The sequence below is a fragment of the Notothenia rossii genome (assembly GCF_949606895.1).
Source record: "Notothenia rossii genome assembly, chromosome: 2".
Classification (NCBI taxonomy): Eukaryota; Metazoa; Chordata; class Actinopteri; order Perciformes; family Nototheniidae; genus Notothenia; species Notothenia rossii.
Window position 1 is genome coordinate 16,675,529 of NC_136904.1, and position 18,523 is coordinate 16,694,051.

General features: G+C 41.5%; 1 protein-coding gene across 1 annotated transcript; it reads right to left on the reverse strand.

Moving 5' to 3' along the window:
* Positions 1-617: 617 nt before the first annotated feature.
* Positions 618-18,136, reverse strand: LOC307028335 (stereocilin). Its single transcript, XM_079663269.1, has 30 exons — positions 17,845-18,136; positions 17,274-17,433; positions 16,037-17,164; positions 14,963-14,987; positions 14,277-14,853; positions 12,755-13,642; positions 12,614-12,676; positions 12,396-12,521; positions 11,753-11,919; positions 11,486-11,672; positions 10,784-10,899; positions 10,572-10,704; positions 10,292-10,474; positions 9,715-9,753; positions 9,456-9,632; positions 8,994-9,143; positions 7,769-7,827; positions 7,505-7,628; positions 7,275-7,357; positions 7,056-7,191; positions 6,358-6,560; positions 5,743-5,833; positions 5,484-5,655; positions 5,214-5,383; positions 4,179-4,334; positions 3,922-4,064; positions 2,969-3,117; positions 2,642-2,739; positions 1,675-1,822; positions 618-1,487 (listed from the first exon to the last, which is right to left on the reverse strand). Exons 2-30 carry the CDS (start codon positions 17,371-17,373, stop codon positions 1,408-1,410), a joined length of 5,871 nt encoding a protein of 1,956 aa, XP_079519395.1. The 5' UTR covers positions 17,374-17,433; positions 17,845-18,136; the 3' UTR covers positions 618-1,407.
* Positions 18,137-18,523: the final 387 nt, after the last annotated feature.

Genomic DNA, 18,523 nt, shown 5'->3' on the forward strand with positions numbered 1-18,523 from the left:
TAAACCAAATTTGATTGGAAATATGCACTAGGGGGCTGCCCTCGCCGTCAACCATGAACCGCAACATCCCTGGTTCCTCGTCCGGCCTCTACTCTATCTCCCTCTCTCTCTCCCCCTCTCTCCTCTCATTTTCTGTAATTATTCAACTGGAACTAATACTGCAAGGCCATACAGTACTAAAAAAAACTAATAATTGAAAATAAGACATGTGAGGCCAATAACTGCTTATTGTTTCAACAGTTAACAACAATTACATTTTCATAAGGAGCCCCTGTACAACACAAAGCTATACCATGTGCTAATATTTCCCTTATAGATATAGTACTTTAGCGGGTCAGATTCTATACCAAAATAATTGAAAAAGAAGAATGAACAGGCAGTGAACCTAGGGGGCTTTCTTGGTTCCCAATGCCTCGGGGCAGTTGCTTGCTTTGCCTGGTTGGTAATCTGACCTCTTTCATTCTACGCACATAAACCAAAGGGCGCTGTTTAATCATCAACGTTTCAGAGAATAGGTTAAAAATGGAACAAAAATATATCACAATGAAAATAGGATAAACACTAATAGATACCACCATGAGACTTTCCCAGTTAATTACTTACAGTAAGAGCAAACATTTGTGTTTTTAATTTAGAAAAAAATATACAGACAAATAGACAAACTGTAGCAGTTGTAACTTGACTAGTGCTGTCACTTAAAGTCCAGTCACAGTGTCGCAGTTCTCAAAACATGGAAAGCACATAATCTGCGTGCAGGGGCATCAAGAGGGATTAGTAAATCATCAGATTTACAGATTGGAAGTCTATAACAGTTCTGATACTTAATCTATCCCCTCGTGACGTTTTTAATGCTAAAAAACAGATACATGTTATCTCAGTTTGTACAGAGGAGATGAAATATTTGCTACAAACATACAGGAAGTATAGAAGACACTACGAGAAAGGATATGTACTGCACTTCAAGAGTTTCAGGTAGTTAGTGCTTCATCATGATAGAAATAAATGTGAGAAAGATTTAAAATGTCGTTTATCATCCCATAGTGTCTGTAGGTAAAGGGACATTTTGTTTAGTTCAATAAAATACAATCTCAAGTGGTTTTGTTTGACTACACATGATGTAACGTTTCAAACGCCATGTTCTCTGTCACACAAACATGTATTATTGCATTGTTTCCTATACTTGTTCTATCAAAAGAATATTAAATATAGTACCATCTCATACACTTATCTATTCTCAAGTGGATAGCTGCAATAAAAGAGAAACATGTGCAGCAGAGCACAATCAAGAGCGATGTAAATTAAAGGAACAACTCACAAGGGAAACAGAACAGTTCAAAATATTTATTTGAAGTACAAATATGTTGCTTCCAAGGGAGGTCAAGGGACAATTACTCTCATTCCATCTTGTTAAATGAGTTGCCATAACAAGAGGCACAGAGCCAGGGAGCGGATAGAGAAGCTGTCTGCTGCTGGAGCCGAGTTTCTCCCTGTGGAAGCAGAAACACAGCATTCATTATCACCTTATTTACACCTCGTAAAAACCTGTGAGTGTAAACAAGTAATATAAAAGATATACACTCACAAACATTTCATCAAGGAAACAAGACAACCTCATTATGAAGGAGGTTATTAAAAATACATTTTATCCTCCTAGTGTTTTTTTTAAAGACACACCTCTCAGCTCCAGCAGTACGTCTCCTTCATATCTTGCGAGGCCGACAGCGTGCCTCTGCTCGGTGTCCAGCTCTGCCCACTGCTCCTCGGAGACGGCCCACGCCTGCTCGGCACTCAGCCACGACATCTGAACAGCACTGAACACCACCTGTCAAACACAGACACACACACACACACACACACACACACACACACACACACACACACACACACACACACACACACACACACACACACACACACACACACACACACAAGATACTGTCATTCTAGAGGAGTCACTTATGAACCTATTAGGGGTGTTGGGATATACTGGTATTAACAATAACTTTGATATTACATTTTTTATTATTTATATATCATGTCAAAATACACTCTTGATAATATTGTGTAAAAGATCCAGCACCTCTTAAAAGAATCCCTTTCTGTTCTGACTTTGTCTTCCTCCCAAACATCCAATATACAAATTAGTGTAATTAGTTTGCCAAAAAAAGAGAGAAGATACATCAAACAAAGACAAAGGTTAATTTATAGATATGGAAATAACACTTTTACTTTTGAAACTTTAAGTGCACTTTGCTGGTAATACTTCAAATGTATACTTGGATAAGGTTTTTATTTGTGGTGGAGTATTTTCTCAGTGATACAGTAGATTCATACTTTTAGTTATTTCAAGAATTTAACTACTTTTTCCCCCACAACAGCAAAATAAAATCAAACCATCATTTATTTATTTTAAATACCACTATTTTTCCTAATGTAACAAGTCAAAAGAGTTATTGATTCATTTCTTTGACACTTTTATAAGGCTTTGATTGTTGTTGAAGTAAAATGTCATATCTTAAAAGTAAGAGAGATTTGCCATTAGTGCAATTATATAACATGTCATTAATATACCTTTATAATGAAGCTATAGAGTGTCGTGTCGCTTGAATAAATTAGCCATAGAATCGTGGTTCACACTCACTGCCATTTTTCTCGGGGACATCAGGGCGATGGCTCCAGGGGAGATTCCCTCCACCTGTTCTTGTACCAGAGCTGACAGCACCATGTCCTCCAGGCCCACTGGACAGAGACACAAACAATGTTTAGTCAGAAAATAATCTTCTTCTTGTAAAATCACAAGTAGTATAAACATTTGTCGAAACTTGTATACGCTCAGGGATATTTTTAATTGCAACTTTCCATCCAGGAGCTGTCGTTTCCTGCTTGCACCCTCCTCACTTAAAACAATTTAAGAAAAGGTTTATCACAAAAACGTTCATACCCCGAAGGATATTATGTTTCATTGTACCTGCTATTGTCCCAATTTCCGTGAAAACTTCTGGTCCCCAAGCACTGAGTGGACCAAAGGCCTCAGGTCTGGACAAACGGCTTGTCAACACCTCCATCTGCTGCTCCGTGCACGGCAGGGACGTCTCCCGCAGGAACAGGACAGCCAGACTGCAGTGTGAGAAAACGATTTAGCACTTTATCCTCCTCTGGCTATGCAGAATGTTTTAAGAGTGTTGTGCTTCTAAGAAATGCACACAAGCCTCCTGTTATTTAGCAACTGTAGGCAGGTGGATGTAAAATCAATGTATGTCTCTCTGAAACCTAAAGCAAGTCATTCTGTTATGGCATTTAAAGGATTTATACTTTTTTATCAATGCTGCTCAGTAGTGTTGTGTAGGTGCAGTATTCGTCAACATCTTTGGACTGTATGTGGTGGACGAACTCAGATCACTTATTAAGGATAACATAGACATACTTAGTGTTTAAAACTCTGTTAAAGTCCTGCATTCAAGTAGAAAAGTGTAAGCATTCAAATGTAATCAAAGTATAATAAGTAAATGTACTCATTCCACAGAATCATATTATAGAAAATAGCCTCAAATGGAAATAATAATAAATAAATACCTGTGCAGTACTTTAGTAAATGTATTTTTTAAGATTTTAGCACTGGGTATATGTTCATCTTTGTTTTGATGCCATTTACCTGTATTGAATATATGTCACAATTATTTTTGACTACATATTGCTGAGTGTGATCCTTCTTTTATAGCGTGTTATTTGGTCTTGTTTGGTCTTGTAAATTGTTCCCCATGCAGATGGCACCTTGTATGGCGGCCTCTGCCTCTGTGTGAACCGGGGGAATGCTGACTTGTATTTGTAAAAGCACTTTGAGTGGTTGTAAAGAATGGACAAGCGCTATATAAATTCAGTCCAATTACCACTAACCATTTATACTTTAGGTATGTGACCGACCTGAGGTTGTAGGCGCTCAGTCTTCTGATCTCTGAGGGATACAGGCCACACATCAGATGGCCAAACGTTGCCAGATCAAGAGCTGTTAACTGCTCCACTTTCAGTTTTCGTTTCCGCATCACACCTAAAATCAACGCTCTCATCTTTAAACAAAAACACAGATAGAAACATTAAACACATACTAATAATACCAAAGTGTTTATGAGGAGATAATTCCCGTTACTTCCAGTTGTACATCAGAATGTTAAATACTATACCTTCTTTGGGCTCCAGTGTGTCAGTGTCCCCAGATGTGCCAACACTCCCTGGTCTGTGAGGTTGGCGTCGTGCAGCTCTCTGTCTCCCATCTCAGTCACCAGCGGGCCCAGAGCTAGCACCTGATCCCCCCCTAGCTCTCTCACCGGACCGAAGGACTGCAGTGAGCGAAGAACCAGAACATGTTTCAACCACAGATTATGTTGATGTTAAAACGTTTCACTCTGCTGTAATCTCTCTCATGGTTGGCAACTACTAGCCAGGAAGGGACTGATGAAAGCAGAATCTCACCAACACCACAATTACATGTTTTTACATAATTATGAGGTCTGGACTGTTGGTGGACAAAACAAACACTGAAGGTGTCACTTTGGGCTAATCTGATAATATAATATAGGCTTAAATATTGGTCACAGGTTACATTATTTGAGTAACATTTCCGATGCAGTGCTTTTACCTGTAACCTAGTGTTTTAACACTGTGGAATTAGAATTTGTACTTATACTGTATTCAGATTGGCCTGATGGGAACAATATCTACTGTATACCGCGAGGGGGAAAGGTGATGATGTGAAAAAACACAACAAAGATGAACATCTACCCACAGTTGCTTGATGGACGAATTAAGAAGTGTCATGTATACAACATTAAAAGACTATATAACCTGAAGGAAAAATCAGGTGAGTTTAAAATAGTTGGATTTATTTTCTAACATTTCTGAATTACGTCTGTTTTATTTGTTTATTTGTTTCATCCCGCACAAAAATTATTCACAAGGGCTTTTAATTCCCGGAATGTACTTTCTTATTTTCCCCTGTTTTTATTTATTTATTTATTTTCTTAGAATAGTTATATACTAAAGAGAAAATACTGGTTGGATGGGTTACAGGGGATGTGTGGTGGTAGTGGGGAGGGGGTGAGTAATGGGCTGATTCAGCCTTTGGGCGTTTATAAAGAAACCAATAAAGATCATGCTTGGGTGAAGAAATATATTTGAGACATTCTAAACCTCCTGTGGTCTTTCACAGTTTTACTGACCTGCCTGAGTTTCACCCAGAGTGCTCGGCGTTGCTCAGAGCTGAGAGAAGCATCCTGAGCAAAAACTTCTACGCACTGATTCAGATCCTGCTGTGTCATACGGCTGAGCTGAGTTGAGGTCCAAGCTGAAGGAAACGTCCCTCTGATGTCTGCACAGCTTGGGACTGGCACTGCACAAAGAGAGGGCAGTGAATGTAACACTCTGTTAAAACTTACACCAAACATAAGCCACAGTATCACGCCAGCTTAGATAGAAAATATTCAGAGAACCTTTGGCCCTCCTGCTCCGAGCTTTGACAATCCCTCGAATGAGACTCTGAGTCTTCAGTTTCTGCCGCTGCTGGTCCACACACTGAGATACACAGACTCCGCCCACCACACTGTCCTCCCAGAGACTTTGGCCCTCCAGCACCTGCTCCACTGTGTCTGTATTCAACACTGTCTGCACAGGGGAAACACATATCAGTCCGTGTCTCCAAAAGCAGGTAAGATTAATTAAATCCCTGGGTTGATGCTTTTAGGTGCTTACCAGAGGGATGGAGTTAAGTTGCTTTGTGGAGAGAGAAAACACCAGCCGGCCCAAATGTTCCACATCCCCAACCTGCCATTTAGACGGCTCCCTGGCAATGAGTACACATATCTTACTATCACTGCAGATGTATGCAAACCATGTCTTACAAGCAAGTTTTCTATATGGAATTTAATGCATTTTAGAGGATAGGAATCAAAAGGTATAAACCGAATACTTGTTTTCACTTATTTATGATTTTTACGGTTCTATGGATAGGACTCCCTGTCAGTCCATCACTTTGTTTCAGACTGACACATCTCAATGACTTTTTGGTGGATTACCATGAAACTTTGCTACACACATTCCTGTTTACCTAAGGATGAACTGTGATATATGTTATCGTGCACCATCAAAATATAAATGTGTATTTGTTTTTTTTAAAGATGTCTAGAAAAAATATGTAGCGACCAAACATTATATATTAGGCATATTTTTGAAATGAGCCCCTAACATACTTTTGACAATTTTCAGATAGTTGTTGCTATTATAACTCACTTCAATAATTTTTGAAATCAATATCTTAACATTTTATTGACCCATGTGTTATAACCGGGACATGAGGAGTGTTTTTACCCGAGGAGGTCTTTCTTTGTGAGCAGGACACTCATTTCTCTCAGAGTCTCTTTAGGAAGGCAGAAACTTCTCATCTCCTCGAGCCGCAGAGCCACAGCTGTTCTGTCCACCAGAGCCAAACTGTCCCGGTCCAGGAAAGGCAGTAAAGGCCCAAGGATGTCCAGAGTGGAGCCATCAATCTCCCCCTGAACCTGAAAAGAGCCCTGCAGAGCAGCACACCGTCAGTAGGGCTGGATCACAGGGATTTCACACTGATATGACTTCACTGGTGGTGTGACATGCTGTTGAGAGGATGAAGCAGGTTATGTTCTGAATCTCTGTCTCCATCTGTTCTCTGTTTGTGTCTGTTCGTGTGTGCTTTCTTGAAATAGCTTGAAAAAAACAAATGCTGTGTGGTCTTTCTGCCACATCAGTTTGTTTAAACAAACCAAATACACGAGTCACAATCACAGAGGCAAGCGCTAATTTCCTTTTACCAAAAATAGCATTTGTTCTGAATGCTCATGGTGCCAGTTTATCATCTTAAATACCCTGAGATTAATTAAGGATTTCTGTTCCAACATAAGGATGTTAATAGATTACATGCGGCATGGTTTCTGATCACTTTTCTATTTTAAGAAATGTGTCAACTCCTTCACATCATCTAAAGATACGCAGATGATGAAGGCAGTATTTTGATGGGTTTTGTTTGTGTTTACCAGCTCAGTTACGGCCTTCTCTGCCAAATGTGTCTGCTTGTAATATGGCAGTCTGAGGAAATCCTCAAAGTGTGCCTGAATGTGGTCCAGAATGGCTCTGAAGGATACATTAGAGAGATCCTCTATCATTGTCACGCTGAAATAGAACAGAGCAGAAGTGTTAAAGCAGTTATTTTGGCAAAACGGTGAAATATTTACGTTTTAAAAAGAGATACATACGGTAAAGTTACAGCAAACTCAGAGCTCAAAGCACTGAGTGCGAGCTGGGGTTGTTTCCTCAGTTCTTCTACAATACATTTTCTCTGGAAACACAGACAGAACATATCTGAACTTGTTAGAATCAAACATAATATTGTCATTTGATATGTGAAAACAGCACATTCATGAATCATGGCTACGTATCAGAGACTATAAAGACTGTGAGAGGTGCTGAAGTGTTTGTTCCTCACCAGAGCCGGTCTCACGCCTCCAGGGAGCTCAATCACAAACTGAAGCAGCTCTGCAAAATCTGTATCGTTGATCCAAAGCTTCAAAAAGTCACAACTCATGCCACTGGCAATATTACCCAGATCCCTAAAAGTAAAAAGAGAAGTTTTATTTAAATTGCTTATTGGATGAGTATCACACCTGGAAATGTGTTCAATTTGCAAGTTCAAATACATCATGATTAATACCAATGATCTCAAGGATCTGGTCAAATTCATCCAACTTACCTCACCATATTTCGGGTAATGTTTTTAAATGTATGGATCTTTTTGAACAGAAGTTGTGCCTGTCACGACAAAGAAAAAATAGAATATTGTTCACACATTTTTGTAATGATCCCATAACCCTCACATACACGCCAGCATTATCCAATACATGTTTCTAAAGGATGAACACTTTCCTCTAATGCCTCAGTCTGGACTCAAGAGTGGATGAAGAATTGTTCATCGATAAACAACCTCATAACTATATCCATTTTGCACACCATACAAACGTTTGCACATTGTATGCACATATTTAAAAGGAACACTTTTTCATTGTAACTCTTGTTTTATTTTTTTTCTTAATATGTCTTTCTGCGCTCTATTCTGTGTTCAGGGTGGTTGCAATTGTGTACTGCTTCTGTGACATGAGTTGTGCCCCTAGGTATAACAACAAGTATGTCTATCTGTTGAAGCTGTGGAAATATGTCTCCAACTTTTGGTTTGTTTAAAATTCATCTCCAGCTGCACAGCAAAAATGTAGTCTGGGTTTAAATTCAACATAGGTTGTATATCACTGATGTAGCCCACCAGAGACACTACCTTGTATTTTTATTCTTGTAAAGCACATTATATGAAAGGTGCAATACCTAATAAACTTAAATTACTTTCTAAATAGGTGCAAAGAGTTTTGGGTTAAACCTAAAAACATTCAGATTAGTATTGAATTGAATTATTGAAGGGACAACAGTGTGGTTGACATGTTGCTTAAAATCACACAGATGTCTCCAAAATATCAAACACAATGGCAAGGTATAGAAAGATTAAACTTTTGGTTTGTATAAATATCATGTTTTTGGTTTTATATTAAGTGTCACAGTATACTGCGATGCAGCGACTCACTGAAAAGGGCAAACTTTATTGATTTGACTCAGGTCTTGTTAGGCCGGGAACAGGAGGTGAAATATACTCTTGGCTGTGACAAAATCCCTTTAAGGTAGCCATTATAAATTTATACTACACTCCTCTACACCATTGTATTACATCCAAACTAATTAGCTTGATGGCAGCTGATGCGTGGGGAGTATTAATATCCTGAAAGGCTCACCTGAAGCATATCTAATGAGTTGCAGATTAATGGGACCGAAGCTGGTAACATTTTCTTCTTTAGTCAGAGAACCACCAACCCATTGTTGTGGTATCAATGCAGTGTGAAACAGCACTCAAAGGTAGGTTAAGGTAAAGTGCGCACCTGCTGTGGCGACCAGCGCACGTCTCTGTACAGGCCAACATCTCTCAGAACTGTTTCCCCATTTAAAGTTTCTGTCAGCTTCCTCAGAGGGAGCCATGGTAGAAGGCAGTTCACCTGCGGAGTGATGTTCTGCAAGTCTCTGTGAAGAGCCTGTTAACTCACACAACAATACAAGAAGGTGAATTTAAACCAAGAAGCCTTTAAAGTAAACATAAAAAAGGACGAAAAATGTGGATCAAATTAACTTCCTGGAAAACCAAATTAGCTAGATAATTAGTCCAATGATTTTTTTAATTAACTTAATGTCATATTTGCCCTGTGAGATTTATCTGTCAGGAAGGAAATTAACCTTACCACCTCTATTGTCAATCTAATCCTCATGTGAAAACAGACGAGCCAAAGCTAATTATAAGGAGGGATGAAAAGATAAGAGAAGTGTTGTACAGATATTAGCGGCGTCACCTCCTGCATTGCATTGTATAGCATGGCTCTATGTCCGGGTTTAAGCTCAATTAGCATGGTCCTCCAACACTGACAGTGGGCAGCTTCACTGATCTCATGCCACTGGAGGTCTCTGAGCACAGCGGGGGAGAGACCCGAGAATAACGGCCTCAGTCTGCACAGTTGGTCTACAGTGAGCTGCCAGGGAGAGAGAAACACACTGATGAAAGTGCAGTGGGCTGAAATGCAGCCAATATATTTTTGAAAGCTGTGTACTTACAGTGGTGTTCTGTGATATTTTGTGTAATATTTGAAAAGCCTGGGAACATTAAAAATGAAGAGATATTCAAACATCGATATAGAAATGTTATCGTGCAAAGGTCACATATCTCACACATTATCATCTTCTTTCACTAGAAATTTGGCAAGCATTGTCTGCAGTTCTGAGAAAACCCTCACAGTACATGTAACAGTAAAGGCTGAATCTTAGATCCATGTAGTATCTTAGAGAAAATGTTTTTTTGATTTGTTAACCAAATGTAATCATTTTTATGGAAATCAAACATTTATTTGACCCAAAAGGTTTGGTTTTCGAATATCGAATAACCCAATCAAATCATTTCCAAAGCCTTAACAGTTTCTTTATTAGGTCTTTATTTGTGTGCAACTTTCATTGTTGTAAATTGAATGCTGTGGCACTCTGATTGTATTAATATGTCTTTGTTAATATTATCTGATGTATATCTATTTGAACATTCCTGCCTTTCTTCAAACACTCTGTGAAGCACGTTTGACCTGACTAATACTAAGACATGACAAGAAGTCACATGAAAAATGAAAAATATATCCCTGCTGACCTGTGCTGGGGAGTAACTGTGTGATCCTGGTTGTGAGAGGATTTCCAGAAGTTGCTGTGAGGGGAGCGACAGCAGGAAGGAAGTTCCTAACTGAGGAAACAGACCGCTGAGGGCCAAGAGCTCCCGAGGGGCCATGCTGCTGATGTTCAGGGCTTCAGCAGCAGGTATCAACCAAGAGGACAGCTGACCACGAAACATCGTTTAACAGACATAGTCAGTATTGAGGACGTCGTTTTAAAGCACATTTGATGTATTGGACTCATGAACAGTTGCTGCTCACCCTGCCGCTGGTGCTGACCAACCCTTTGGACATGCACTGAGCCAGCTGCTGCCAGAGAGCCGAGGACACAGCCGAGTCCTGGAGAAAGGATCCCAGCTCCCCTGGATCCAGGTAACAGACAAGCACTCCTAACCTGCAAAACACATGGGATGGCACTTTGGTTTTGGCCCTCTAGAGAGAGAGAGACAAGAGAGAGAGTTTCTGGGTCTCACCTTGGTATGTCATCACGTGTAAAATTATTCCTGTTGCTGAAGAGCGTCCGCAGCACATGGCGCCCCCTTACACCATCCAGACTACTGTTGCCTAGCAACTCTAGCAGAGGAGTAAGCTAGACGGAAATAAAGCATAAAAAGGTTTAATTTACTAGTTTCTCCACAAATTTTGATTCGTACATACAACACATACAAATGCTTATAAAAAACAAGTTGTATAAGTTTCGCTATAAATTATCAACAAAAGTGTATACAGAGATGGAACGATTAGTACATTGAGAAAAACAGTTTGTAATAAATAATGGTTCCAGCTTCTCAAATGTGACAATGTTCTACTATCTTTCTATATTTTAAAACATCATCTGCTATTCCAAACAAACTTGTTCTTAAGTAACATTCTTAATGCAGCCATTTTATTGGTAACAAAGTATTTTTAAAGTGTGTAAGTAGCTATTTGGTTAAGTAAAGAGTCTAAGTAAGTTCTCCACTGAGTGATGGTTTAATGTAATGATGGTGGAGAGCACTGCCACATCTTCCATAACTGGAGTGAGATCTATGAAGGCAATGGCTTATTATTTCCTTTTTTCCTGGTATGCCCCTCTCCAGGAGTGTTTGATTCTCCCTTGTTCATATTTAATATTAACAATAATTTACTTATCGTCTGACCATGTCTGCGATAACAAACTGTGAAAGAGAGCCAACCTGTTTGGTTGTCAGCTGCTGAAAATGACTGACTGGGAGGTAAGGCAAAAGTGGGAGGATTGAACTGAGAAAGTACGGTGGCCATGTTGGGACATCCCCAACCACACTGGACTGCAGGAGTCTCTTCACAAAGGCCTTTTTCTGCAGCGACTTCATCCCGGAGCTGTGGTCACGAATGGCTGTCAACCTAAAGAGCAACACAGAATCTGTAAGCACTAGAAGAGTAAGATAAATAAAACGCAACTATTTCTTATCTCAGTGACTCACACGCTGTCGTTGACTATCAGGGATGCTGGGAAGCTCATAATATCGGAAACAGACATGAAGGGGATGAACTGAGACATGTCCACGAACAATTCAGGGGTCACTCGGGGGAATTTATGGATGAAAGCAGCGGTCATTGTTTCCATGGCCTGCAACTCTTTTTGAGACGCCTGACAGAGAAAACAAAAGAGCGGGACACAAACTGATGTGCATTCAATTTGGCCCTCTTTAACTATGCATGGGCCGTGACATTTTATTTTTTTAAACAGATAGAGCAAAGAAAAGGCAATAGAGCATCCCTCTGGAGTAAACTGAGGGAATAAAGGGACCTGCACAAAAGGTTTCAACTTCACAATTTGGCACAAAATAAAAAAGACATTTCTCTTATCAGTGATGCTATTATTTAATCTGGGTTGATTGATAAGATTGGTAGAGACTTGTACCTTCTCTTATAAATATAATGGAACTAAATGGCACTTCACGTCTTGTGGGCAAGAACTTGAAAAACTATATTTAGTTTTTTTTGGGGTTTGATAAATAGCACTGCGGGTTAGAGGTATAATTTTGTAACATTTTAGGTTGAGCTGTCCATATACATTTTTTATCAATGATAGTACAGCACTTTCTTCAGAGTTTGAGGACAGACCTGGTCGGTCTCAACTTGCAGCTGGTCCCAGCTCTGATGCATGTGGGAGATGAATCTCTTTACAGCATCTTTTTCTGCAGACATCACAAGAGTGCGGATGCTGTCTCTGGGCATTTGGAGGTACTCCTGGAAAGATAAAGAGATTCATCTAAATATAAAGTTCAGGTAGCTGAGATGTTGTGTAGGTTCAATGGGAAAGTAGCTGCACAGGCCAGTACCTGCAGCAGGAACCTCAGGGCAGACGAGTTGTCGTCCCGCTGGATGAGGTCCCATAGGACGGGCTGATGTAACAGAAAAAACAAGTTACTCTTTGCTTTGTGTGTTTGTGTGTGTGTGAGTGTGTGTGTAAGCTATCTTACACTGAAGCAGCTCAGTAGGTCCTCTTTGAGAGTGGCGTTCTGCTCCCTGCGGAGGAAAACTCCCACGGTGTGAAGGATGCTCCTTTGTGCTTCTGGCTGCAGTGCGGCCCAGGGTGTGTTGTCAAGGAGACTGGAGAGGAGGATGGCCTGACCCAAACCTTGTCTCGCCTCTCTCTCCCCCTCATCCAGGCCCGAAGAGAGGCCTACCATGAAGTCGAGGACCCTCAACACATATCCCAGCACCACTAAAAACCCTTCCTGCTCCCCCCCCTCGACCTCACACACACTGAGCTTGTGCAGAGCTTCCACCAGCAGAGGAGCCGGGTCCACACACAGCTGCGATGTGTCGAACTCATAGGGCGCCGGGAGCATTTCAAAAAACCTCTGCAGGAGGCACTTCCTGCCCTCCAATTCCGCCTGCAGATCTGCACAGAAATCAGCAAACTGAGGGATTAATGTTGACAGTTTATTGTAGAGTGTGACATTTAGACAAATGTACTCTCTCAACCCATGTGTCTGCCCACAGAGCTCCAGGAGCGTAGAGTTGGTGAAATGATGCACAGCCCATGCGCTGTACTGACAAGTCTCCTCAAAGTTGTCCTCATGGGAGATGTTGAGTATCTTTGAGCAGTACGCTGCGGCCCAGCTTTCCTCTGGCAGGGATTGTTGTGAGTCAGGGGACTCTCTCCCGCACAGAGCAGAGATAAGGACGGAGTTGTTGGGCAGGAAACAGTGTCTGAAGGCCTGCGCACTGAGTGACCTGCTGCCCAGCTGAGCCAGACAGTCATCATCCAGGACCGGACTTTCTATTGCCTCACTCGGCAGCTGCACACACAGTTCATCTATACTCGTCAGGTTAAAAAAATTGTAGTCCTTTGTAGAAGCAGCCTGCAAATAATAATGATATAATAAGCAAACATGAAGTAGAAGAAATTATGAGTGAAAAACAATACATAGCAAGTGTGGTATTGGAGTAGTGAAGTAAATTGTTGCCATGTTTTCTGTAGTTAAATGCTGAAACTACAAACATTATAGAGTCTTAAAAGAGAGAACATGTTTTTTTAATTTTCTATTGTAACTGAACCCCTTTGACCATTAATGTACACAACATTATGTACATGTTCTTTCTGGAACGATAATCAAATCAATCGAATGGTCTAAAAAGATGCATGTTAATAATTTGTTGGCAATTTTTGGGGGGTATATCCCCTGAGATCAAGGTGGCATTTTTGGAGATAAACCTCAAATGGGTTACCTTTTTTTGCTGGCAGTACCATGTGAATTATTTGTTATCTTTTAAAAAAATATATTTTTCTAGCTTTAACCAAACATGATTTCTTCCTTTTGGAGAAGTTCAAATTATTTCAGTCTGAAGTCATTTGTAGCCTGCAAAGCTATGATTTCAAAGAATCTTCCCTAACAGTGAGCATGTTCTCAGCACACCTAACAGTAACCCTGACCCTAACTGTGACACAGATATAGCAACTTCCCAGAACACCTTTATCAAAAGGTGGCTCATTACCTGATGTGCTCTCTGCAGCCAAAAAGACGAGTTGGCACAGACTGTGTTGTTAAATTCATGGGCAAAGTACTCGCTGCACACATGAACCCAGAGGAAGTCCTCCTCAGCAGCAGACAGGTACCAAGCCGCATCAGAGCACGTAGCATGCAGGTCGAGACCCATGTGGGCCTCAGCAGGATCAACTGACCCGTTTTCCCCTTCAAACAATTTACAGTAGAGGAACACAGTGAAGTTGGACACGCCTGTTAACCCCGGGATGGATTCATTACACGCTGCCTCCAGGATTTCTATAGAGGTGAAGTACTCCATTTCTCTCTGCTGGATGCTGCTTTCTCTTCTTCTGCCTTGTTGTGGCTGGGAGCGCTCAGGTGTGATAGGGAGGTCGTGAAGCTGTTTTTGATCTGGGATTTTTCGTGAGGATGGGCCTGTTTTTGGAGATGAGTGTGCCGGTGTTAGACGTGATCTTTGTTCATATCCTTCCGTGGAGGGACAGGACAGGAAAGGCAGTGAGCTTGGAAGACCCTGGGAGTTAACGCCCAAAGCCTGAGTGTTCCATGTCACATTATGTTTTATCCCCCTGCATGGGTGTGAACAGAACAATGGAAAAACAATTGTTTTGCTTATAACTTACAGTCAAATATGTGGCTTCAATTACACAAAAGGTTATATTCCTAGGGATATCTCACCATAAGATCAGTTGTCTCAGGTCACCTTCAAAAAGACAAAAGAAAAGCACATATTTACAGATAATCAGAGTAGGCCTACTGTATATGAGCGGTGGAAAAGGGCAGCTGGGAGCTCCTGCAGTACACGACCATGCCTGATGCAACAGTGCAGCTCAGCTAACAATGCCCGAGATATAATGTTACCGACATCAATGGGAGGATAAAGAGATTAGCTGGGCTATCAACAGATGCTTTCACCGGCCGGGATGATTATAAAGATTTTAAAGCAGTGTCAGTCACTGTCTCTGCTTCTTTCAGGTGAAACCAGGGCCAAACTTATGAGGCTCTTTGCATTGTTTTTTACTCTGTGAATAACACAAAATAAAGCATGATTTACTTCTTTACGTTTGAATTTGCATTTTATTTAGTTAAGGTCTTAAGTATCATGGCTTTTTCCACAACCATGCTTTGAAGCAAAGCATACAGTTATGATATAGATATGTGTATCTAACTACAGCAGCATTTCTGTATGTAAGCTAAAATGGGAGGATGCCTTTTCCTAGTTAATGAATTATTCTATGATATACTAGAACTTGTGAATTATAGAGAAAAAAAGGGTAAAAGCACCCTATGGACACAGACTAACACTCAGGAACATAATCATTATCCCTAGAGACCGGTAGATTGAATGCCACTTCAGAGAAGGACAGACTTTATTTGTTAGTTTTGTTATTTGGCGAATTTAAGAATGAGGTTCACGTTCTGTTTTCCTCTCCTGCCTACGAGGAAATAAGAGATTACTTTTGTTGATGTATTTTGGCTGGATGTCAAATAAATTGAGTTTTACTTCAGGGCACCTTTTTCGTAACAGTATTTATCTGTTATGCTTGGGAGTTAAGGCAAACATATTTAGTTTAGAAGTGTTGAAATGAGCTGTAATTTTGCAATCATGAGGATTTGCCATTGACACGGAAATGTAAGAAATTAATCAATCTATTATCACATGTGTGTGAGAAGTTTACTAATATAACTTGGTTTTAGTTCTGTTATGATTATTATTATGAACCTTGAGGGCAAACTCCTCCACATACTCACCGACTGAGCACCGGCCCCGAATGTTGGGCTGCGGCACGTCCACCAGGCTGCTGACATCATCAAGCAGTGCCATGGTAACTCGTGACACTTTCTTCCTCAGGTTACCGTAGACAGAGCTACCCACCCTGTGTAAGAGGCCGCTCCGCAGCCCATCCAAAGTCTGAACCAGAGCCAGATTATTCTGTGCCATGGGGCCCCCTCTCTCTCCTCCACCTGAACGTGATAACGCCTGAAGCAGGAAACTTTGTATGGATTCTGGATATTCCTCCTCTGCGTCTTCCACAGATGCGTGACCAGACAACCCGTCCTGCCTCATGGCCTCAGGGGGCAGGCTGAAGGGCTTAAATCGTCCAAATGCACTTGAGCTCCTACTGTGTTCAGCACCTTCCCCTGCTGGGTGTAGACTCACCACAGGCTTCCAGTTGCGTGTTTCTAGGAAGCGCAGCAGCTGCTGGAGCCAGCTGACATTGAAGGCACAGTCACTGTGACCCTTCAGAGCACAGATGAAGCCCTGCAGGCCTGCACTGGCCTGGCCATAGGTGCCACTGAGCAGAGCCTGAAGTGTAGCCTCAAACACAGCACTCACTGTCCTCCAGTTCTGCGACAGGAAAGACAACAGGGGCTTTTGGGGCTGCCGCTCCGACAGACTGATGAGACTCTGCAGCAGCCCCAGGAGCCAGTCCCAGTGAGGGCTGCCCCGCATGGACAGAAACCAGTCCTGCACTCTGATGCTGGGTCGAGGTGGTGCCTGGTCGTTCCACTGGTTCAGTACAGCGCTGCCTTCAGACTGCAGGAAGTAATGCAGCACTTTCTCCCACAGCTGCTCCTCGTCTGGCTCCGCGGGGGCCTCCTCCAGCTCAGCACCCATCTCCTGGAGGTACAGAGAGATGTTGTAGAGGAACCCCGAGAGACGGTGCCGGTCAAATGGCTTGTTCAACGAAGGCAGGTTCTTGCTGGGGAGGAGGCCAAGTGTCTTTAGGCCCCCCATAATATTCCTTACCCAAGGGGGCATCGATTGTTCACTGTTTGTTTCTGGGGGAGCTTTTTGAGGATTCCAGCCACTTCCTGCACTCCATTTTGAAAGGATCTCCTTCAGAATGGCATCTCTCTGGTTCTTTTTACCACCTTCTGAAAAAGTCCCAGTAGAGACAGCTTAAACCCAGCATCATGTAAAAAACACATGTTGTAATAAAGAACTAAATATTTTATTTAGCAAAATTGTTGGTGGTGCACTCACCTGTCTTCTCAGGGGATCCTTGCCCCAGTAAAACAGCACAGACAATGATGCTGGTGAATGTAAGAGTGGCCATCCCTGGCCCTTTCTCAGCCATCTTCATCTCATGGCAGCACACAAAGTGATACAGTGGTGTCACATATTTTTCCTCAGGCTGTTATTCCTAATGATTTCACAAAGTGTTGTGATTAAATAGGTGCTGCTTTTTTCATTTAAGTAATAGGGAGGACTCAAGGAGTAAGGTACCTCTACGGAGAGAGGGGATATTAAAAGTTAATGACCGTCCACCACATCACCTTACCACTCTCACTGTGCGGTTACCAAAACAAGCATCAGTAATTTACCGTTTAATTTACTCAACATCGATGACATGTTAAAGGGAAGTGATGCTGAAAATTGACCATATATAAAAGTTATGAAGTATGAAACTAAAATAAATTTAAAGAAACAGCTCTTTAGGAGATTATTTTGACAAGAATAGCAAAGATGCATGTTTTCCAGTGTAAAGTAATATCAAATAATAAAGAAAATACCAGAGGTCACAACATTTGGTTAGAATAAATTCTGAACTCACCAAAAGTTACAATCCGTCATTTCGTTGAGAACCCCTTAAGCTTTTGGTAGCATGTCTTCCTCAGGGGTATCAACACACTGGGAGCTGACCTCTTTGTGAGTGTCACTCTCTGTTTCACCATCACTCCGACTTTCTCTACCTCTCACTCTCTCTTCTGCACCCCTCCCACCTGTGTCCTCAACTCTCTCTTTGCTTTTAGCTCATGGTTGCTGCACTTTTTCTCTCTCTGGGGTTTGGTGATTGACCTCATATTTCATGAGTTATCTTGCCATGCTACAGCATGTTGGCTGCTGTTTATGACAATGTGCAGGGGGAAAGGGAGATACTGGACATATTCCTCATTATTTGGGGAATTTTGTATTTGTATCTATTAGATATGGTTTTGTGTTCCAGTCCAGTATTGTGGGCCATCTCGAGGCTATAGGAAGGTCACAGCACTCAGCTAGGTGCTCAAACAAGGTGAAAATCTGGATCATGTTAATCACACCCAGGAAATATATCCCATTCTCTAACTGTCCGATGTCCCCCACCGACTGATTCCCTATTGAGCCGTCTCTCAGCTGGGACTCATCTTGTGACTCTGGGTTGGTTGGGGGTGTAGTCTTACCGACGGGGACGGGGGCCAGCAGAGACTGTGCAGGCTGTCAGTGTTTGGACACATTTATCCCTCCGTCAGGTA

What these genes read in the sequence shown, in the direction of transcription:
- LOC307028335 (XM_079663269.1), bottom strand. Translation starts at nt 17,373, where the DNA reads ATGAAGATGGCTGAGAAAGGGCCAGGGATGGCCACTCTTACATTCACC. An exon ending in ACAAAGAAAGACCTCCTCGG is followed by an intron (nt 5,834 to 6,357) that starts GTAAAAACACTC and finishes ACTCATTGCCAG; the next exon opens with GGAGCCGTCTAAATGGCAGG. An exon ending in CTGAGCGCCTACAACCTCAG is followed by an intron (nt 3,118 to 3,921) that starts GTCGGTCACATA and finishes CTCACACTGCAG; the next exon opens with TCTGGCTGTCCTGTTCCTGC.